A 24,168-nucleotide genomic window follows, 5' to 3' on the forward strand; every position below is an offset into this window, starting at 1 on the left:
AGGGCATAAGTACACAGAAAAACTCAGAAACTGTTCTACACTTCTTTTTAGAAAAACTCATTTGCCTTTCACTTCTATGTGAATATCATCCTCTTTTTTCCCAAAAATATACATTACTGTAATAAATATACTCAATGTATAAACTATATCATTAAAACAAATATACCCAACGTAGGGAGGCTGGCATTGTGCTGCAGCGAGTAAGGCTGCAAGCTGTTGGGCACCAGTTCACGTCCCAGTTCCTCTGCTTCCGATCCAGGCCCCTGCTAATGTGCTGGGAAAGTAGCAGAGGATGGCTCAAGCGCTTGGGCCCCTTCACAAATGTGGAAGACCAGGAAGAAGCTCCTGGCTCCTGGCTCCTGGCTCTGGTCTGGCCCAGCCCTGGCTGTTCCAATCATTTGAAGACTGAACCAGTAGACAGAAGGTCCGTCTCTCTCTCTCCACCTTTCCCCCTTTTTTAACTGTGCCTTTCAAATAAAAAATAAATCTAGAAAAAGAGAGAGAATGAATCTGTGCAAATCTTTAACTATAATTAGAAAAATAATTTTAAAAAATATACTCACTGTGCATTTACAGAGCATATAAAATAAATATTTTAAAGCCTTGAATTTTAATCAACCTCCACACTGTAGTATAGGTAGCTCAGCTTTAGCACAATAAGCACAGTGAAAAAATCTCACACACTACATAAGTAAGCCAAATAATAGGATTTATGAAAATCTATGAAACTTTATAAACAGCCATTCTAACTAAAGCAGTAACAATTCAAATGAAAAACAATGCCACAGCTAACTCCACCATCACAGCACGCATCACCAGTCTGCAGCCTTTAACACCTGGGCTCATGCTTCCTCCTTTGATCTACAGGTCCTTTAAGACATCTGATGATGAAAGAGACTAATTTCACCAATATGAACTTTGAAATGCCATCTAAGAGAGCTTTCTCCATCAGTACTGTTTTCTAATCACAGGGAGAATGTCTTTCCAGTTTCTTCCTCTACATCTGCAGGTTCCCAAGACACTAAAACATAGAAGCCTTAATTCAAAGCCACTTCCACTCAAGAAAGGCACTTCTATGAGATTTTCAGTTTTCTTAAGGTCTTCATATACAGCTAATAGTTTTTCTGCATCTATAAGAAAAACCTGTCCTGATCTCTTTAAAATCATTGCACTTAAAAAAAGCCAAACACATAAAAAACTCTACTTTGGGACAGGTATTTGGCACAGTTTACATGCCTTTTGGGATACGCTCATCCCATGCTGGAGTGCCTGGGCTACAGTCCCAGCTTCCTGCTAATGTGCACCCTGGGAGGCAGCAAGTAATGCCTCAAGAACTTGGATCAAGGCCATCCATGTGATACAGCCAGACTGAGTTCCTGGCTTCAAAATAGCCCAGTTCAAGCTGTTGCAGGCATCTGGAGAGTGAATTACAAACAGGAGACCTTATCCTCTCTTTCTAAATAAATTAATTAAAAACACACTACTTCAACATTACTTTCGCATGTCACCTTTCGCCTATTTATCAATCACATATGAGATAACAGGTATTAAAGAAAACATGCTAAACCAAGCACATCACACTAGAATTATCTTAAAAGCAACAGGTACAGAGACTGGCACTGTGGCACAGTGGGTTAAGCGGCTGCCTGTGATGCTGCCATCCCACAAGGGCGCCAGTTTGAGTTCTGCCTGCTCCACTGTCCATCCAGGTCCCTGCTAATACTTCTGGGAAAGCAGTGGAAGATGACCCAAGTTCTTGGGACCCTTAATCCATGTGGGAGACCTGGATGGATTTCTAAGCTCCTGGCTTTGGCCTAGCCCAGCCCTGGCAGCTGCAGCCATTTGGAGAGTAAATCAGCATATCAAGGATCTCTCTCCTCTCTCCCTCTCTCTCTACCTCTCCTTCTCTCTGTAACTCTGCTGTTCAAATAAATAAATCTTAAAAAAAAAAAAAAAAAGCAACATGCACAAAACTTTAAAAGAGATTTCTGCAGATTCTAGATAGATGTTGAATTTTAAATAGAAAATAAGTAAGTATAGAAACACAAGTCACAGTCACACTGTTAAAACATTAAAAAGTCCCATGTACATAGTTCTTACCATTAACAATATCACCTTCTTGCAAGGGCCGTCTGTCTGGAATTCCATGGCAGATGACTTCATTCACTGAGGTACAACAAGACTTTGGGAAATTATAATAATTCAGAGGAGAAGGATAGCAATTTCTTGCAATGCATGCCTAAAATGAATTCAAATGAAGAGAAAACAATTTTCAATGTGCAGAAGGAAAAAAATTCTGGGTATGCAATGACTCCCATTTTAAAATGTGAAAACTGTTGGGCAGATGTACTACAAAGAACTTATTTAGAAATAGTAGATATTATATAACAAAGTTTCACTGTATACACATCAGTTTATGGGTGACTGAATAATTTTAAAGAAAATTTGAATATTTCAAATATATAAACATTTACTATATTATGATTCCATTTTAGAACTGCTTCTAAAAAATCACTTTAAAAGATAATATTTAAAGCAAATACTAATAAGTACTTTTAATGTAATAATTTCTTATATACAAACAAGTCAATATCCCTATGATCAAAAAATGAATATTAGTATAATTAACAAATCACAAAATACTTCCAGGAACATTTTAATTACTATATTCCCCGGAACAACAAAGGAACATTACGAGAGAAAATGGTATAGTTTCTTTTTTCTTATCTGTTTTTAAAAGATTTATTTATTTATTTGAAAGTCAGAGGTACACAGAAAGAGAATCAGAGAGAGAGGTCTTCCATCTGCTGGCTCACTCCCCAAATGGCCACAACAGCCAGAGCTGCGCCAATCTGAAGCCAGGAGCCTGGAACTTCTTCCAGGTCTCCTATGCGGGTGCAGGGGCCCAAGGACTTGGGCCATTTTCTACTGCTTTCCCAGGCCACAGCAGAGAGCTAGACGGGAAGTGGAGCATCCGGGACTCGAACTGGTGCCCATATGGGATGCCAGCACTGCAGCCAGTGGGTTTACCCACTACACCACAGTCCCAGCCCCCAAAATAGTCTAGTTTCCACAAGTCTTCCATTACTTGGATGTTTCCACACAGTAGTAATCACAGTTTATATCATTTCCATTTCCATACTGCCACACCATCTTCAGGCTAATAATATTTTAGTGCTGGCATAAAATGCCATTTGTGGAACTCACCATAATTTTACTAGCAATTCCACTATTATTGGAAATCTACATTAATTTGAAACTCCCTCAATTACAAAAAAGAAAATCTTAAAACAAGTAACTACATGCCTGTGGCCTTTTCCTTACTTAGAGAATTAACTCTACATTTCCTGTAGCAGTATAAATAGTGTAGCGCACAAAGAATCAATCAACCAGTCATTGCTGCAAATGTTAACTCTATCACTTACAAGCTCTGTAATTTGGGGACAGTGTTGTAGAGTAGCAGGTTCAGCCACCACCTGTGATGCCAGAATCCCATTTGGGCCCTGGTTTGAGTCCTGGCTGCTCCACTTCCAATCCAGCTCTCTGTTAACACTCCTGGGACAGCAGCAAAAGATGGCTCAAGTGCCTGTGCCCTTGCCACCCATGTGGGAGACCTGGAAGAAGCTCCTGGCTCCTGGCTTCCGCATAATTCAGCCCTGGTTGTGGCAGTCATTTGGGGAATGAACCAGCGGATGGAAGATCTCTCTCTCTCTCTTTAAAAAAAAAATGCATCCTTTGGACAATTTAACTTCTCTTTTCCCCAGTTTCCTTATCTATAAAATGGGGATGATAACAGTACCTGCCCTCAAGACTTACTGGGGATATTAAATGAGTTAAACAAAGCAAGCACTCAAGAGTACTTGGCCAAAAAGAAGCAGTCAAAATGTCTTTCCTGCGTATTACACATTTCACAATAATAACTAATGGAATATCCTAAATCAGAATTTTAAAATTCTGAGTAAAACAATTTGAAAACATTTGTGTAGCTCAAGACATTCCAGAAAATTCTTTCAAATTCTAATTTACAATACCGACACTAAGCAAGAGTATGAGTAACCACTTTCATCATCTCTGCACGCAATGGATATAAACATTTTTAAAACACTAAATTACTAAGTTGCATAGATTATATTTGTTTGATTACCAAAACAGGTTCAATCCATTTTTCATGTGTTTAATTAGCTACCATTCTCCATCTGCAAAGGATCTATTCACATAATAATTCATCTCCTAGAATCTTAAGGTCTCTTTGACAGATAGACAATCTTCATTTTTTTAAAGAAAGTAATTCCTCTATTGCATATATACCAAATGTATACTAGACTCTGTTTAATGGCTGTGGATATGAAAGAACATCTGCTGCTTCAGAAGTCATATTCCTTTCTTATTTCAGAGTATTTGGTGCACACACAGGAAGGATTTACTTAAAGCACTGACAAAATCAATCACTTTATAAAAGCTCAACTGAAGTGCTTATCAAGTATGTGGTTTCAGAAATGAGATCTTTCAACTTCACTTCAGACCTTAATGTCACAAGTCCTTAAAGATAAAAATACTGATGATTGGAATGTTTTCCGTATTTGTAACAAAGCAAAATCTCCTTCCAAATTAGTTCAACCAAGTTACTTTACAGATTCAGAATTTAAGACTTCTAAAATTTAGTAAGAATTTTTTTCCAAAGTAAAAAAAAAAAAAATGAAAGCTCTTACTAAATGTACAGCATGATCTATTTCTTCAGTAGTTACACCTGGTTTGATCATCCCTGCAGCAATGTCCAAAACTTCTCTAGCAAGCTGCAAAAGAGAAAATATGCAAAAAGAAATGACCCTGAAATAGAAATTTGTACTGTCTTAGATTCTGTGGAAGACTGGTAAAATGAATCTCTCCTTTAATAAAAATAATTTTGTTAATATAAACATATGTCATTTCCTACAAAATTGAGCAAATTTTGTAGAAATACAAAATTATTAGCAAGTAATTTAACAAGTGAGCCTGGGGTCAGCACTGTGGCTTGGCAGGTAAAGTCAACACCTGCAGTGGCAATATCCCATATGGACGCTGGTTCGAGACCCAGCTGCTCCACTTCAGATCCAGCTCTCTGCTGTGGTTTGGGAAAGCAGTAGAAGATGGCCCAAGTCCTTGGACCCCTACACCTGCATGGGAGACCTGGAAGAAGCTCCAGGCTGCTGGCTTCGGATCAGCCGCAGGTCTGGCCATTGCAGCCATTTGGGGAGTGAACCAGGGGATGAACGACCTTTCTTTTAAGTCTCTCTGTGTCTGCCTCTCTGTAACTCTTTCAAATAAATAAATATTTTTTAAAAAGTAAGCCTGATTTTAATGCAAAATATGTATATGCTAAATAACCAATTGCTAAAGGTTGAGTCTTCTCACATTTCTATAATGGTATAGGAAAAAAGGAAATTAAAAAAACAGAGAAAATAAGTGGTAAAAATACGAACTTCACTAGATTACCAGAGAAAATCAGTATTAAATCACTTTTACATAAAGTGTTGCATAAAAATCTTAAGTATCACATCGAGATGAACAGTATCAATATCTCAATTATTTTTTTCTTTTGAAAAGAATATAGATGTGATTTTTATCTGGTAAGTAATAATCACTAACACAATATCATAGGTATTTCAAAATAAGACCTTCAATATGAGCCAAAAACTTTGTCTTATAATTACATGTGAAAATAACAAAATATCACAAAAATATGGCTCTTTAAAGAAAATACAAAGGTAATAGAAATAGAATGTCAACTAAATATAGATTTGCCACCAAATTAAGTATTAAAAAAACTGTGGCAACAACTATGGCTAATCAGCCTTAAAATGTAACAACCTGTATAAACCAGCAGGATTACTGACTGTGTCTGCCTCTAAGGTTATGCTTAAACATGTCCCACCTAATAGGAAAAAGTAACTCTTACCCTACATACAAGTCGCATCCCTTCTATATCTTCAGATGAGAGTAATTTAATTTGAGAAGTACCTTTAAGAGCCTGTTCAGATTCAGACATTCCTGCAATGGAAAATCAGTAAATAAAACCAAACTGAACAGAAATACCTAGTATTGGTCAGCATAACATATCCCAGATGACATAATAGTCCAGTCTATCACACGATATTTCATAACGGCCCAAGTTAGTTTTTTTGTAAAAATAGTCTCAAAAAAAAAAGGAATTTGCTACACAAATTGAAGGAAGAATTCTAAAGAACAAATTTCATATTGTTAGAAATCAGCCAATATTTATGGAGCACATATTAAATGACACACAGTGTGCTAATAAACTCAGTAAATGACTGACATTTGAATAGTGCCATAAAATTTACAAATTGATTTCATGATCACCATCTAATGAAGCATATATATCAAAAACTGGCAAATCAATTTTTGAAAGGGAATCTTAAGTCAGTATATTTCAAACTGCAGTGTCACCATGTAGCAGACTACGCTATAAATAAACACAGCAGGAATAAATGTTGCCATGAAATATCTGATTGTTGTTTACGTATACATGCACATATTCATGTTACAAAGTCTATGTCGCACTCTGGGACACAGTCAAAGAAGTTTGAAAAATACTGCCCTAAGAATATTAATAAAATTAGTCAGCTTAATTCAAATTTTACATACATTTAAATGTAATAAAGTCAGTAGAAAAATTAATTCAAAATATGACAAAAGTAATGCAATAAATCGTCAACAAATCTTCTTTATAAGTACTGGTAGAAGAATTTCAAGTAAAATATTAGAAAATAATACAGAAAACATGTATTATACTATTACTTTAATAAAATTCATACCAGAAGGCCGGGATAGTTCAGTTTAGCAAATCTATTCACCTAATTCATCACAGTCATAGGTTAGGAAAACAAAAATAAATGATCATCTGGAAAGGATAATTCCGATAACATGGTCGGTGACCATTTTAACATAAATACAATGTCAAGCCAAGAAACAGTACCACAGATTGCTTACTAGCAGCACTGTTATTGTAATACTGTTCTGGCTACACTAGCAAATGCAATTAAATGGAAAAATGAAATAAGATGCATAAAATTAGAAAGGAAAGGACAAAATTCTTATCAATTTCAGATACTCCTATATCGCCCTGGAACAGAAGAAACACCTAGCAAATGACTAAAGGAAATGAGCAATTTCACAAACTATAGAGCAAAGATATCAAAATCAATATCCTTCCCATAAACAAACCATGAGCTAAAAAAATACAGAAGATGCTATTCACAAAAATAACTGAAAAGATAAAGTAACAAACAAAGCCCTAGAATACCTATATGAAGAAAATCTAAAATCACTAAAAGACATAAAGGAGATTTAAATAAAACAGAAAAACATACCCTGGTCTTAGATAAGTAGATGCAATATTGTAAAGGTGTCAATTCTTCCAAAATTAATCTGTAAAGTTAATACTATCCAAATAAAAAAAATGCCAACAGGATATTTTTTGGGAACCAGACAAGCTGATTCTAAATTTCATATGGGAAAACAAACATATAAGAATAAACAGGAAAATTCTGAAAAAGAGGAAAGGTGGGGGCAACAAAAACTACCAAAGATTAAAACATTATATAGCTATAATAATTAAGAATTTGGCAATGGCATAATTAGACAAACGGGCTTATGAAACAAATTAGAATCCAAAAAAATAAAACCAAAGAAATGAGAATTTAACATATAATGATATAGACTGCATTTCAAATCAGTAATAAAAAGACTGATTTTTTTCTAAATAACTGTGGTGTGATACCAGACATTCTTCTGAGAAAAATAAAAGCTGTATTCCCTATAAAACTCCTAAAACTGGGGCCAGCGCAATGGTGTAGCAGGTAAAGTCACCACCTGCAGTGCCAGCACCCCATATAGTCTCCGATTCAAGTCCCAGCTGCTCCACTTCCAATCCAGCCCTCTGCTCAATGCGTCTGGGAAAGCAGCAGAAGATGGCCCAAGTGCTTGGGCTGCTACACCCGCATGGAAGAACCAGAAGAAGCTCCTGGCTTCAGATCAGCGCAGCTCCAGTTGTAGCCATTTGGGGAGTGAACCAGTGGATGGAAGACCCCTCTCTGTGCCTCTGACTCTCTCTAACTCTGCCTTTCAAATACATAAATAAATCTTAAAAAAAAAAAAGAAAGAAAGAAAGAAAGAAAGAAAGAAAGAAAGAAACTCCTAATACTAAATAAATTTCAGATAGCTCACAAACTTTTTTCACAAACATAGAAAGACTGAAACCATAAAATACTGCAAGGAAACATGGGCAAATGCTTCGTAACCTCTGAACCGAAAAGGTTTTTCTGGATCACAAGGCCAAATATCTTAAAGGAAAACATTAATAAATTTTGCTAAGTAAAAATGATAAACTGAGAAAAGAAATACAATACACATCAAAGGATTACTGACCTTAATACAGAAGGAACATTTACAGAACGATATGGAAAAACACTAATAACCTAACAGGGAAAGAAAAGGCTATCGATGCGAACAGACAGCTCAAAAAGAAAGAAAATACAAATGACTTTTAACATGGCAAAATGCTCAACTTTATTTAAAAATGTACATTGAAATAATAGCAAAACACAATTTAATTCAGATTAGCAAAGATTATGAACCCTGACAACACATTATGCTGGGGAAAATAAAGGAGAAAAGAAACTCACGTGTTTTCAACAGCACTAACAATTGGCAAAAACGTCTGAAATCTGTACTAGCTCTCAAAATCAAAACTGATCTACTCATTTCACTTTAGGTTAGCCTACAGACATACCCTCACAAGTAGACAAAGGTATAAATCTAAGAATAGTTACTGCAAATTGGTAAATGCAAAAACCTGAAATTAATCTAAACATCCATTGGTGAGAGCCTGGTTTAATAAACTGCAATACACTCACACAAAGGAATACTTCAGTCAACAGCAACAAAAACAGAGGTGGCTTTAAATGGCCTTATAAAAAATATTTTCAAGATATATTGAGAGAAGACAGCAAGGTGAAAAGGTATATATAATGTGTTCCTTTTCGTCTAAATGGAGGAAGGGGTTAAATATGTGCTCACACAGATAATGTCTAGAAAGTTGTGCAACAGGCCAGTGCAGTGGTGTAGTGGGTAAAGCTGCTGCCTGCAATGCCAGCATCCCAATAAGGGAGCCGGTTCGAGTCCTCTTCCAATCCAGCTCTCTGCTATAGCCTGGGAGAACAGCAGAAGATGGCCCAAGATCTTGGGCCTCTGCACCAGTACGGGAGATTCAGAAGCTCCAAGCTCCTGGCTTCTGGCTTTGGTTCTGCGCAACTCCAGTCACTGGAGCCATTTGGGGAGTGAACCAGCAGATGGAAGACCTATCTCTCTGCCTCTGCCTCTCTGTAACTCTGCCTTTCAAATAAATAAATAAATCTTAAAAAAAAAAAAAGTTGTACAACAAATTTACAATAGTAGTTACTTCTAGTCTAGGGAGTAGGATTTACTTTTCAACGCATAACATTTTATTATATTACAATTTACCTTGTCTATATTTTAAAATACAAATCAGTAGTACTATATTTGAGAATATTAGAGAATAATAAAATTTCATCAATGGTATTCTATCATTCAGATTATCCTTTCCTTCAGTTTATCTAAAATAATAATAAATTTTAGACATATAATCATAGGAACTTTAGAGTTCCTCAGGAAATCAAGCAAAAATAGCTAAGCAGGCCAAATCACATGAAATTGTTGATATTCAACCATTTTGGAAATGCAAATTCAATAATTCCACACAGCCCTATTTAAGTATACTGTAAGGCCTTGAGGTCAGAGACTATTCCAATGGACCTATGTTGCAAATTACCTAGATAGATACTTCTCTGGGTATCTTGCTATTATTATCTATAAAATGGAGAAGACAACAGAACCTACCTCAAGAATGTTGCAAGTGTTAAATGGAGTAACACGTACAAAGAACTTAGCACAGTGCCTGACACATAGTTAAGCAAAAATAAATACCAGTTATTAATAAAGAAGTACCATCATCATCATCTTCATCATAACTACCATTATCTATGCTACTGTTACTATTTCTCTAATATTGCTGTAGCCCAGAATCTTTAATCTTTAGTTAGGCTCTCAGGCCTCTACAGCTGCTCTACCCTAAATACACACATGTAGCAGGACATACACGACACGTTAAAATCAAATCTGGGAGGGGAGGGGTTTTTTTTCTTTTTTTAAATCTAGAGGTTAAGGTAACCACACAAAATGTAGTAAAATTCTGAATGTCATCTTTAACAGCTACATAAAGAATGTTTTAAGACCTGGTAGATTTCAAAAAGAGGGGGGATGAATCTTTAATCTCTCAAGGTTCTTATGTGACTTGAAAGAACAAAGTTTCCATTTAGTAAATTCCAGCACCGAACGTTTTCTACAAGAAAAGGGCCCCTTCCCTTTACAGCAGTCATCAAGGCAACGCACTGAAAAATGAAGAACCAGCCCAGCAGAACTTACCTAGGGGATGATCAGCATAATCTGGCCTTTGAATGTAACTTGGCACTGGCCTTGTTGGCATCTAAAAACATCAACAAAATTAGGTAAAACCTATTTACTAACAAAGAAAATAAAACTGGGAAAAATGTTGAGGAAAAAGCTCACTGAAAAGTTTTTAAAAGAGAAGTTTTAAATGAGATCTAAAATACTGTACCACAAACCTATCACCCTAAGACAAGCTTGACTTAGCTAGCATTAGTGTTTCCCTTTCTTAGGAAATCCAAAAAAGGGAAAGAATAGCCAATACCATGAAGGAGTTGAGAGTAGATGCAGAAAAGACTCCTGTGCTGGTTCAAACGCACTGGCAAGCTGACAACAGTGAAGTATCTAGAAGTAAACATGCACCAACGTGTGCCAAGTGGTCATCTCTGGGAGGTGGGGTTACGGAGACTTTCTTAGGTATGTGATATTTTCCCAAATTTTTAAAGTTAAAAATGCATCGCTTTAATAAAAAGAAAAAATTACAAATATACAGTTCAAATATTTAAGGATACAAAGTAGAATTCAACTTCAGTGAATGTTCTATATTAAAACTCTGAGTTCTATGGAGCTGGATTTCCTGAGTTCAAATCCTAGCTCTGCCCCTTACTGCCTGTGCAATCTTAGACAAATAACTTAACCTCATCTGTGAAACAGACATAATGCATCATGGGAGTTTAATGGTGTTTAATGAGGTAATATTAAAAAAAGGTATACATGGTATTCTACACATTAAAAAAAATGATAAAATAGAACTCTTAAACCCTATCTGCAAGAACATGGGAAGCGATAGGAGCTTTAGAAAAGCTATCTAAACTAAGGTAGAAACAAATATACATTTAAAATGTTTCAAAAATGGAGGCCAGGGTTTGGCACAGTGGGTTAAGATGCTGCTTAGGATGCCTGCATCCCAGATCAGAATGTCTCCCCTCCTGTTCCAGCTACCTGCTAAGACACACCCTAGGAGATAGCAGTGGTGACTCGAGTTAATTGGTTTCCTGCCACCCCTGTGGGGGACCTGCACTGAGTTCCCAGCTCTAGGCTTGCAAAGTTATGGTGGTTAACTGGGGAGTAAACCAGCAGATAGGGAGATCTTTCTCTGTGTTTCTTTCAAATAAGTAAAGTCAATTTAAAAGAAAAATTTTCAAAAGATGAATAATATACATTACCATAATGCCAGCCAGAAAATATCTATTCCAACATTGTGTTTTAAAAGTTAGGTTTTAAATTTAAGTTTTAAAATTAAGTTTTAGTCCTTTCATCTAAAATTTCACTCTTCTCCCATGATTGCCAATTGTCCATACAAGCTCCCAAATGCTGACACACAAGCGTTAAAGAACCGAAATGCAAGTCCCTCTGCAAATTCAATCCTGATTATATGATGCACCATTGTAATACAACTTCTGTGTACCATTTTAAAAGAATGTTAAATTTTATTACCTTATTTACTCACCAGTGGATAGTGTGGTCTGAGTTTACCAGTATATCGATAACCTGCCCATGGGTCAGTGTTAATATCACCCTCCACAGACCAGGAAGACAGTTCTCGCTTTGCCTTTTCATCCTCTGGGAGACAGGTGAACAGAGGTGAGAGGAAGATAGAAAAAAAGAAACAGGAATGCTTCAATGGTTAAGCTACTGAGTGACACCATACTTTAATTACCATGTGTTTAAAACCCAACAAATTTCTACCCTTAATCATCAAATCTACTACTGTACCACTATAGTCACTACTCTTTTAACTCCTTTTAGAAGACAGAAATGTCTTGGAATAAAAGCCCTATATAAACTCTAAGTTTTTACACTGTATCAAATAGGAACAGCTCTTAGAACTGTTGTTCTCAAGTAAATGCTAAACATATTCCCTCTACAATGTTAATTAAAAGAAGGTCATTTATAAAATATGATTTATGAGTCCTAGCATAACCTTCCAAACTGACATGAGATGTTACAAGTGACTCTATGCTCCCATTAAAAAAAAACTAGGTAACCCCAGAACAAACCTAAAACCAAAACTAATAATTTCCCACTTAATGAGTGGTCTCCAAGTCAGTATTTCAAAGTGCTTTGAAAATTTCGTGACCATCATTTGCCTCTTTTCCAAAAGGGATAATAGAAACAGGCAGGGAAAGGGGAGGGTCAGGGGAGCGATCTGTTCAAAGTTATTGAAAACAGTAGAGAAGTTAAGAAAAGATCCTGGTGTGCGGCCAGTGTCCTGGGTTAAAGCCTGGCCCTCAGCACTGGCATCCCATATGGGCACTGTTCCACTTCCGATCCAGCTCCCTGCAAAATGCACCTGGGAAAGCAGAAGATGGCCCAAGTGCTTGAGCCCCTCTATCCATCTGGGAGACCCAGAAGAAGCTCCTGGCTCCTGGCTACTGATCAGCGCAGCTCCAGTTGCAGAGGCCATCTGGGGAGTGAACCAGTGGATGGAAGACCTCTCTCTCTCTGTAACTCTGTGATTCAAATAAATAAAATAAATCTAAAAAAAAAAAAAAAAAGAAAGAAAGAAAGAAAGAAAAAAAAAAAAAAAGACAAGAAAAGCAAGAAAAGAACCCCAGAGCTAGCACTGTGGCGGCCTGGGTTGCCGGTATCCCATGTGGGCATCCCATGTTAGTGCTGGTTTGTGTCCTGGCTGCTCCACTTTCTTTTTTTTTTTTTTCCCAATAAAGAAAAAAATCTACGTTAGTTTTATTTTTAAAAGATTTACTTATTTATTTGAAAGTCATAGTTACACAGAGAGAGAAGAGGCAAAAAGAGAGAGAGGTCTTCCATCTGCTGATTCACTCCCCAGTTGGCTGCAACGGTCTGAGCTACACTGATCCGAAGCCATGAGTCAGGAGCTTTCTTGGGGTCTCCCACGCAGGCGCAGGGGCCCAAGGACTTGGGCCATCTTATTCTGCTTTCTCAGGCCACAGCAGAGAGCTGGATCAGAAGTGGAGTAGTGGGAACTCAAACTGGCGCCCATACAGGATGCCGGTACTGCAGGCGGCAGCTTTACTTGCTATGCCACAGCAGTGGCCCCTGTTCCACTTTCAATCCAGCTCCTTGGTAATACACTTGGGAAAGCAACAGATAACCCAAGTGCTAGGGCCTCCACATCCGCATAGGAGACGTGGAAGAAGCTCCAAGCTCCTGGCTTCTGGCTTTGGATGGGCCCGGCTCCGGCTGCTGCAGCCATTTGGGGAGTGAACCAACAGATGGAAGACCTCTCTCTGTAACTCCGCCTTTCAAGTAAACAAACAAATCTTTAAAAAAAAAAATTGCCAGCTCCAATGCAATACTCTCTCCGCAGACCATGTAGTCAATTACAGGGTCAAAGCACCTCGAGAAACAATGGACAAGAATGCAAACATACAGCCAATCGATTCACATCTCTTTGGAAGAGAACACATTTACACTATTATATATAACATAAAGGAATAAAAAAGAAGTTTCTGCAATGCTACTAAATTTTAAATATCTTCTTTGCTCTGGAGGTCAAGAAAACCCTGTAAATGTTAACATCAACAGGAAAACTATTTCTCACCCCAGACTCCATTCAGTGCCACCCAGAGTCAAGCATTATAAAAAATAATTCAATATACTAAGAAGCTGAGATCTGCTTCAGCTAGTAATTGCATCAAGTGATTTTGTCTGAAATATGAACCTCAAGAACAACTTTCCCATGGAACCTAGGACAGAAGAGCAATCAAGACACAGGATTTCTGCTTTAGTACGCTCCCAGTGAGTGAACAGGGAGAAGGCAAGGATGTAAAAGCGTTCAAAGCTTCCTGCTGATCTGCATTCCTATCTTTCCACAATCTATTTTCAAGAGAACTGAAAGCAGATCTCGAAAAAATAAGTTAACCCAAAAGCTACCTAGACAAGTTCTTTACTGAATCCAAGATATAATTTACTTATAAAAACATACACTTGAAAAGGAAGTTATTTTACATGTTTAGGCTTGAACTGATCTGAGTCGTAAATGCTGGACATATAACAGATATGTAACCTGAGCTGAACAGGGATTGGTGGCAAATTGTCTAACAACTGGTCTTTTTTAAAATGATTATGAACATGTAGGACATAGTAAATAAACACTAGTAAGCTGTCTTTCAACCATCACAATGTAATAGGTCCAGGTAAAATACAGGTAGTACCTGATACATGCAAGGTCTTGTCCAAAGTACACTAAATATCCAGGCTTTATTGTTTAAGGTTCTATGTAAGCTTTTTTTTTTTTTTTTTTTTTTTGACAGGCAGAATTAGACAGTGAGAGAGACAGAGAGAAAGGTCTTCTTTCCGTTGGTTTACCTCCAAATGGCCACTACAGCCGGTGCGCTGCACCAATCCAAAACCAGGAGCCAGGTGCTTCCTCCTGGTCTCCCATGTGAGTGCAGGGCCCAAGCATTTGGGCCATCCTCCACTGCCTTCCCAGGCCACAGCAGAAAGCTGGACTGGAAGAGGAGCAACCAGAACAGAATCCGGAGCCCCAACTGGGACTAGAACTCAGGGTGCCAGCGCCGCAGGCGGAGGATTAGCCTAGTGAGCCACAGCGCCGGCCATATGTAGGCTGCCTCTTCAGCTGATACAAAATAACTGCACATGTCTCAGCTTTGCCCAGGACAGGATTTTTTTTTTTTTAAAGATTTATTTAGTTGAAAGGCCAAGTTACAGAGAGGCAGAGGCAGAGGCACAGAGAGAGAGAGAGAGAGGGAGAGAGACAGAGACAGAAACAGAGAGAGGAGAGAGGTCTTTTGTCTGCTGGTTCATTCCCCAAATGGCTGCAACAGCCAGAGCTGTGTCAATCCAAAGCCAGGAGCCAGGAGCTTCTTCCAGGTCTCCCATGCAGGTGCAAGGGCCCAAACACTTGGGCCATCTTCCACTGCTTTTCCAGGCCATAGCAGAGAGCTGGATGAGAAGTGGAGCAGTCAAGACTCAAACCGGCACCCATATGGGATGCCAGCACTACAGGCAGCAGCTTTACCTGCTATACCACAACGCCGGCCCTTGGGACAGGACTTTGTGATCAAAATTCTTTCAGAGGTGATAATGAAGCAGTTGTTGAGCACTTACCATGCACTATACCACATTTTAAATGGATTTGCTTATTTAATCTACACAACGTACACTGTAAGTAATCCATCTTAAGCAGGTGTATGGTACAGTAGTTAAGTCCCACTTGGGGGGCTGGCACTGTGGCATACCAGACAAGGCTGCTCATGGCCTGAGATGCCAGCATCCCATATGGGCACTGGTTCGAGTCCCAACCGCCTCACTTCCTGACTGCTTCATTTCCAATCCAGCTCCCTGCTAATGTACTTAGGAAAGCAGCAGCAGATTGCCCAAGTGTTTGGGCACAGGTACCTATGTGGGAGACCCAGATGAAGCTCCTGGTTTCAGCCTGGCCAAGCCCTAGTCATTAAGGTCATTTGGGGAGTAAAACCATGGATAGAAAGATCTCTCTCTAATTCTTTCAAATAAATAGATAGAAAGATAGATGGATAAATAAATCTTTTTTTAAAAAAATTAAGGAAAAAAAAAATCCCACCTGGAACGTAAGTGTCTGGGACCCTGCCACCCACGTAGTAGGCCCCAGAGTTCCAAACTCCTGGCTTCGACCTGACCCAGACTGAGCTGTTGTAGGCATTTGGGGAGTGAACTAGTAAGATGGAAGATGGATCTTTGTCTGTCTCTGTATGTCTCGTTCTCTCTGCCTTTGAAGTAGAAATTAAAAATAAAAATAAATTAAGAAAAAAGGAATAATCCATGGCCACAAAGTTTGGTGGAGCCAGTTCTAACCCTTTTTCTGTAATCCAAAAAAGCCAAGCATGCTAGTATGCAGGGGCAAAATAGAAGCAAAAGTACTACTTAGAATTTTTTTTTTTAAATATAGGATATTTATAGCATATTTATGGCTTCTCAAACAGTATCTATCATATTCTTCCTTTTACTTCTGGGAAACAGGAGACAAACACTAAAATTTATCAGTGATATATTTAGAAAATATAAAATAATAATCTTGAGATGTGCAGTGCTACAATCTCTACAGATCATTCTAAAAGTGAATGCTACATTAAGAACACACTCTGGCAGAAGATACAGTGTGGGACACGTGCACCCAAGCATCAGCATACATGCTTTTAATTAAGGGGTTGACAATCTGGTCTTTACTGTGATACATAAAGATACTCTAGGGGCCAGCTCTGTGGCATAGAAGGTTAAGCCTCCGCCTATAGTGCTGGTATCCCATATGGGTGCTGGTTGGAGTCCCCAGCTGCTATACTTTTGATCCAACTCCCTGCTGATGTGCCTAGGAAAACAACAGCGAATGGCCTAAGTACTTGGGCACATGCACGCATGTGGGAGACCTGAAGAAGCTCCTTGCTCTTGGCTTAGCCCTGGCCCAGCCCCAGCTGTTGCAGCCATCTGGGGGCTGAACCAGCAGATGGGAGATCTCTCTGTCTCCCACTCACTCCTCCTACCCTGGCTCTTTCAAATAAATAAATCTTTTAAAAAAAAGCAATTATAGATCAATATGCCACATGAACATTAATTAAAAAACAGTCACCCTTAGTCAGGGATCAGTATACACTACACTTTAAAAAATTAAGAGAATACATCACTTTCATGAGAACTACTTGCCCTGTTACCTCATCAATGTTTCTTAGAATAAAGTACCATCTTTTAAGATACCCTAGATACTTAACATTCTTTTTTCCTAATGTGTTTCCTGGTAACTCTTCTTGCTTTGAAGCTTGCCATTCTCTACACCATTCCCTCCTCTAAGGCTGTCACCCACAATAGTGTACTAGGGGTCAACTTACCAGGTTGTAAAAGGTACAGGGCTAGCCAGCTAAAGGCTACCTGCATCCAATATATCCCAAACGGATAAAGAACACCAAGCTTACCCAGTCAAAAAACTATCCCCCCAAACCTAATAGGGCACCACCTAAAAGACGGCACTGCACTAAACAACAGAGGTAGAAGTGAAATCCAAACAGCCAAGTCCAGGGCTTATGTTCATCTTCCACAGGGTACACCTGCTATTTAGTATAGGTCAAACTGCAGTACCTCTGTCCTTAGAAATCCAGTACTGAAGATCCGGGCACACTTCAATGATTACCAATCCTTGGGGCAGAAACACATCCTAAGCTCTCTTACTATTTAGGCTTGACCCTTTGTTCTTTCCCATGCTTTCATTTCCTGAGTATAAAATTTTAATAACAGACTCAAAAATCTCTACAATGTATCTAACACATTAAAAATGCAACATGTAATATATGCATTTATGCATTAAATGACATTTAAACTTCTCTATATTTTGAGGTAACAAATCAAAATCAACAAATCCTTTTGAACTTGATAAACTTCACTTATACACATCATTTTCCTCCTGTTTAGCCACATTTCCTCCCACATACCATACATTTCCACTGAACACAGAAGTCACTTTATACAAGCACAGAAAGTACTTGGATATCTTTTTAAAATTATTTCCATGTCCTTCAAATAACAATTTAACTGACCTCAATTTGATGTGCTTTGATAAAACAATTTACCAAATTTCATTAAATCATCCAACTCCTAAAAAATACACAAATAGATGAGTCAAAGATACCAGCATCAATATCAGTAAGCTGAAACAAAATCCTATACTAAGAATCGGGTGCTGTCTGCCATCCTTCATCCAACAGGAATGCCTTTATCAATTTCCAGGGACTTATAATGGGCTGTCTTAAGCCAGCCATAAGAAGCAGAAAAACTATTTACATCACAGCTGCATGAGTAGGGCAGACTGCAGTAGTTAAGCTGCAGCCAACAGGTTCACTTTGTAGAATCACATGTAGTAACCTCAAAAAATTAAACATTAGACTATGGGTAACAACATTAAAACACCAGAAAAGAAAAGTACAGTCATCCCTTGGTATCTGTAGGGGACTGGTTCCAGCACCTTCCCTTCCCACTGTGGATACCAAATCCTTAGACACTCAAGTCCAAGATCCTTGCATACAATGTTCAGGGCAGGAGGCCAGTTCTATGGGCACAGAGATGAGCTGCCATCTGTGGTGCTGGTATCCCATATGGGTGCTGGTTCGCGTCCTGGCTGCTCCACTTCTGATCCAGCTCCTTGCTGATGGCCTGGGAAAGCACCTGAAGATGGTCCAAATCCTTGGACCCCTGGCACCACAAGGGAGACTCAAGAAGCTCCTAGCTCCTGGCTTCAGCCTGGATTAGCCCCAGCAGTTGTAGCTATTTGGAATATGAACCAGCGGATGGAAGATCTTTCCTCTCTCTCTTTCTCTGTGTCTCTCCTCTCTCTCTCTCTTAGTAACTCTGCCTTTCAAATGAATAAATAAATCTTTAAAAAAAATGGTCAGTGAAGACACTTGTTTTCTGAATATTTTCAATACATAGATGAAGAATGCACAAATGTGGGATGCTGGCTGTAAAGTAATTTTGAGTAGAAAAGGCAATGTGAACTAAAACTAGACAACAAAAAGTGAAGCCAAAGAGTTCATGTGTTCCTTGCCTGCAAAGGGCAAACACTTCTAGAAAAGAGAATGCCAAAAGTTCAGGTATGTATTAAATATTGTTTAAGCAAAGCAAGTTCCATCTATCCTAGCAACTATCTCCTGTTTTCATGTTAAATATGTGAACAAAGAATAACAAAGATATTGCTCAGCCACATTTTATTTCCATAATTACCTATTTAAAAAAAAGTCATTATTCTCGTTTTCAGGATTATACTTTCAGAACAGTCATGTCTTATATATACTTTTAGAAACAACAGAACCATCTTCTGGAACAACAGCCACATATAAGACAAAAACAGTGTAAGGATACATGATCTTACTTACTTGCTTTCTTATGTAGTAACTTGTGAGTAGCCCAACTTCCTTTAAAACATTCCTAAAAGATCAAACAAGGAAATTAATACCAGGCCTTCCTTAATTCAAAACATTTTTATGGAATAAAAGACACTAGAAATAGTCATCTCAAACTTTATTTTCAAAAACCAAAGCCTCTGTCTTCACAAACTAAATATCTGAAAAATATTCAGAAATAACACCTACTCGAACTTTCACTTCAAAAAGCAGTCTAAAATTCACTTCAAATAAGCAAGAAACATTAGACTATGTTAAATAGCAGTTATATTTCAATTTTATGTCACCAAACTAATCTGAAGTATTTTCAAAGAACCATTAATCAATTAGTCAATCATACACATGAAAAAAATAACAAGGAAACATTTGCAGATTCTTCCATTATTTATAGGAAAGAGATTCCCAGTCAGTTATACACACACAGAATACTCATCTTTAGTAGGTGCCATATTCACTACGGGGGACATAAGCTCTGAGGTAAGGGACTGTAACAGACTTTACCGCTGCTGCCCAGAGCCCACCCAGGCTTGGCACATCACTGAGTTTCAGTAAGTTAACTGACAGGTCAGAATGGACAAGGAGCAGGCATTTAGCCTGGTGGTTAAGATGCCCTTACACCACATCCTAGTGCCTGGTTTCAAATCCCAGCTCGGACCCTCAGCAATGCAGACCCTAGGAGGCAGCAATGATGCTCAAGTTAACGCACACTTGAGAAATCTGGATTGTGTCCCCAGCTCCTGGCATTGTCATTCTCCTTCTCTCTGTCTCTCAGTCTCTCAATTAAAAAACAAAAATAACAAAACAAAGTGGTTAGGGAAAAAAGTGGATAAAGTAAAAAAATCAGACTTTTCATTCACAAAGATATGTTCATGTAACATATTGTAGACACCAGTAATAAGTAACAAATTGGAGGAATAAATTCTAGTAATAAATCAGAAAATAATTTAACTGGACAATGATTTCATTTATGTTTTGTTTTTGTTTTTAGAGATTCATTTATTTATTTGAAAGCCAGAGTTACAGAAAGAGGGAGAAACAGAGAGAGCAAACTTCCATCTGCTAGTTCATTCACCAAATGGCTGCAATGACCAGGGCTAAGCCAGGATGAAGCCAGGAGCCAGGAGCTTTATCCAAGTCTCCCACGTGGGTGCAGGAACCCAGGCACTTGAGCCATCCTCCTCTGCTTTCACAGGCACATTAGCAGGGAGTTGGATCGGAAGTGGAGCAGCTGGAACATGAACCTGTGACCATTTTGGATGCTAGAGCTGCAGACGGCAGTCTAATTTGCTGAGCCACAGTGCCCGCCCCAATGCTTTGATTTTTATAGTTTCCTACATAGAATTCAAAGATATTCAAATAAATCATTAAAAATACTAAGAAAATTCACAAATTCCTACAAATACTGCACCACTGCAGACAACAAAGAAGTAAGGCATAGGCAACAGAAAAGCTAAGGAAAAAAATGGGAAAACACCTAGTACTGTGCAGCCATCAAACCACATTACACCGAGCCCAATAGGCTGCCCTCCCCTGAGGTTTGCCCAAAGGCCCTGCAGCACCTGCTTCTTTAGCTCCTCCGTCCTGGGCCAGGAGTTTCACTACTTACCCTTCACTCTCCTTGTAACCTCACAGCCTGCCACACTGAAGTGCAGAAAACGCCAGTACACTCATTCCTTCAAACTACAATCTACCATCTGAATAGACTTCAACTGTATGGAAAGGTACCAACAGCGGTAAAGACTTTCCAATTTTTAGGTTTAAACGAAAACTAATCTAAGTGTGGCAGGCAGCAAAGATGTCCCTATCTGCCAACAGGAACCTGTGAATAGGACAGCTTACAAGACTGATCTTCAGACAGAAGGTTACCCCGGTTCATCCCTGTGGGCCCAATGTAATCACACAGTCCCTGCAAGGTAGAGGAGGGAGTCAGAAGGAGAGAGCTGTAAGGACCAAGCATCAGGGAGAGTGCTGTTACATCAGGTGCCTGAAGATGGGAAAAGGTGGGCACAAGCCAGAGAATGAAGAGAAGGGAACACACAACTGCCAACACCTGATTTAGCCCTGGGTCAGACTTCTGACCTTCCAAACTGTAGGATAACAAATCTGTTTTAAGTTGCCAAGTTTGTAAATAATTTGTTATGACTGCTATAGGAAGCTTTTTAAGGTGGGAAATTGAGTTTATCCTTGCTACCAAACAGCGCAAACCCCTCCAAAGAGTCATAAAGTTCAGTTCTTCCCTACTCAGTTACAGCAAACTGGTAGAATAACATTTATCTAAAACTGCATCACAAAAGAGATCTGTTACAAGAGTCTTCATCTCTAAATGGGATTAAGTGATTTCTTCAGTATTATCACACCTACAGAGAATAAGAAAGGTCAGTGTTAAACCACAATGAAGACAACACAGTAATGACTGTAACAGCTCCCATTACTGAATATCTGCACTATTTCATTTAATCCTCAGGAAACCTTACAAGCCAAGTGCACTATCCCCATTTTACATGACAAACCTGAAGCACAGGCAAGCTAAGCAGTTTGTCTATCATATCACAGAACAATGACTGGCAGAACACTATGACATAGGGTTATTTGACTTAAGGTCACACTTTCTCACTGCTTTAGTGTGTGTGTGTGTATAAAGGTGTGTTATACTCAAAGCATTAAGTTAGCACCAAACTTGGAACTGAAAAGCACAAGTCTTTTATAAGCATAAAATTAAAAGCCCTAAAATTCTATCAAGCATAGGAAATGATGATAACCATTCTCTTGGGTTCTCAGTTACTTTACCTATCAAATGAGATTGACACCTCCTATAATGTGGGTTTGATTATCTCCAGGAGGAGACAATACAGCAGACTAAATGAGATAATGCAATTAACACCCACAAAAGTAGTTAACGTGGTGTCTACTGGCATGTATCCAGTACAGACCTGTTTCTTATAGGAATCTTATCTGAGAAATGTGTCATTAGTCAATTTCATTGTTTTGTGACCAGCACAGAATATTATACTTATAACATCCTAGATGGTATGGACTATTACACACCTAGGCTACATGGCACATACCTTTGTAAGTGTGGAATGTGGCTAACTAAAATATCATTATGCAGAGTGTGACTATTCCAATACATAGAAGCCATTGACATGCCAGTGCTTCCGACTGGGCCAGCTGATGAAGGTATCTTCAGAATATGTTGGAGAATGAATGCAGATTAATGTTATCATGTACATAAAAGCTTTTTCCTAACTGTAGATAGCGCCATAAGTTGCCTTCATTATTACATTCTGGAACAGACTGTACATTGCCTACTCCAGTCTTCCACTTGTAAGCTGCTGCTTACATGTCCTAATACAAACGGCTAGCTCCTCATTACTCATGGTAACTTACATGGAGAGGGCAAAGCCACATGATTTTATGAAATATGACTTCAGTAAGCAATTAAATCTTTTCTCTTCCCTCCCTTTCCAGAAACTATTACATATCAGAAATATAATTAGCAAAAATGGCAAGATAGCTAGTTTTTCTGTCTTCCAGTTTAGCCAGCCTATAGCAGAGATGTTTATGGCCCTAAAACTGTCTATAAGGAAAACAACAGGAGTGGAGAAAGAAGTGAAAAGAAAAGTACAGGAAGGGAAGATGTCCTAGAACTCCAATCTCAGTCATTTTAGAAACCACAGAGTCCAGGCCTGCGCTGTGGTGCAGGTTAGCGCAGCTCTAGCCGTTGCAGCCATCTTGGGAGTGAACCAGTGGATGGAAGACCTCTCTCTCTCTCTCTGCAACTCTGCCTTTCAAATAAATAAATAAATAAATCTTTAAAAATAAAAAAGAAGAAGAAAAAGAAGAAACCACAGGTTGACCAGCACTGTGGCACAGCTGCTTAGGCCATGGCTTGCAGCATCAGCAACCCATATAGGCGCCAACTTGAGTCCTTGCTGTCTCATTTCCAATCCAGCTCCCTGCTAATGCACCTAGGAAAGCTGCAGAAGATGGCCCAAATGCTTGGGCCCTTGCACCCACGTGGGAGACCCAGATGAAGTTCCTGGCTCCTGGTGTCAGTCTGGCCCAGGGTTGACCACTGTGGTCATTTAGGAAGTGAACCAGTGAATGGAAATCAATCTCTCTAATTCTTCCTTTCAAATAAAATAAATCTAAAAAGAAAGAAACCACAGAGTCTGCTAGGCCTGAGGCAAAATCCTACCATGGCCATCATTTTTGAATGCCACAAAACAAAGTTAGAGGTATCTCAAGGCAAGTATTTGGCATGAAGTTGGGAAAGCTGCATCCCAGTCAAGGTGCCTGGATACAAATCCCAGCTCTGCTTCCTGCTAGTGCATATCCTATGAAGCAGCAGGTGATGGCTCAAATAGTTGAGTTCTGGCCACTCAAGGGAGATTCAGTTTGCAGCTTCTGGCTTGAGCTTATCGTAGCCACAGCCCTTCTAAGCACTTGAAAAATAAATCAGGAGATGGAGATCAGGAGACAGAGACAGAGAGAGAGAGAGAGAGGGAGGGAGGGAGGGAAGGAGGGAGGGAGACAGAGGGAGGGAAAGAGGCAGACTCACTCTCTCTCTCTTAAATGAATAAATAAATACAAGTAAACCAAAAAATTTAATTGGGGAAGTGTCTTCAAACATAAAGCAAAATTACAGTTAAGTTGAAACTAAAGAGACAGTATTAGAGCATAAAGCCAGTAAGTCTAGCATGTGAAAAATAAGTTTCTGAAAGGAAATTGAAAATGGAGAGCAAAGAAATAACTTAAAAGTTTTCCAGGCCGGCGCCGC

General features: G+C 38.8%; 1 protein-coding gene across 4 annotated transcripts in view; it reads right to left on the reverse strand.

Annotated features, from left to right (window-relative positions):
- Window positions 1-24,168, reverse strand: part of METAP1 (methionyl aminopeptidase 1) — a 56,861-nt gene that overhangs the window by 14,119 nt on the left and 18,574 nt on the right. For 2 of the 4 annotated variants that reach the window (XM_062199835.1, XM_062199837.1), the window contains exons 2-7: window positions 19,362-19,413; window positions 11,972-12,082; window positions 10,501-10,561; window positions 5,936-6,027; window positions 4,710-4,793; window positions 2,101-2,239 (exon numbers count right to left, since the gene is read on the reverse strand). In XM_062199835.1, coding sequence (XP_062055819.1) covers window positions 2,101-2,239; window positions 4,710-4,793; window positions 5,936-6,027; window positions 10,501-10,561; window positions 11,972-12,082; window positions 19,362-19,413 — 539 coding nt within the window. Of the gene's footprint in view, window positions 1-2,100; window positions 2,240-4,709; window positions 4,794-5,935; window positions 6,028-10,500; window positions 10,562-11,971; window positions 12,085-12,814; window positions 12,894-19,361; window positions 19,414-24,168 lie in introns of those variants that run through there. The other 2 variants (XM_062199836.1, XM_062199838.1) reach the window with 2 other exon arrangements.

Source organism: Lepus europaeus, chromosome 8 (assembly GCF_033115175.1).
Source record: "Lepus europaeus isolate LE1 chromosome 8, mLepTim1.pri, whole genome shotgun sequence".
In the NCBI taxonomy this organism is placed as follows: Eukaryota; Metazoa; Chordata; class Mammalia; order Lagomorpha; family Leporidae; genus Lepus; species Lepus europaeus.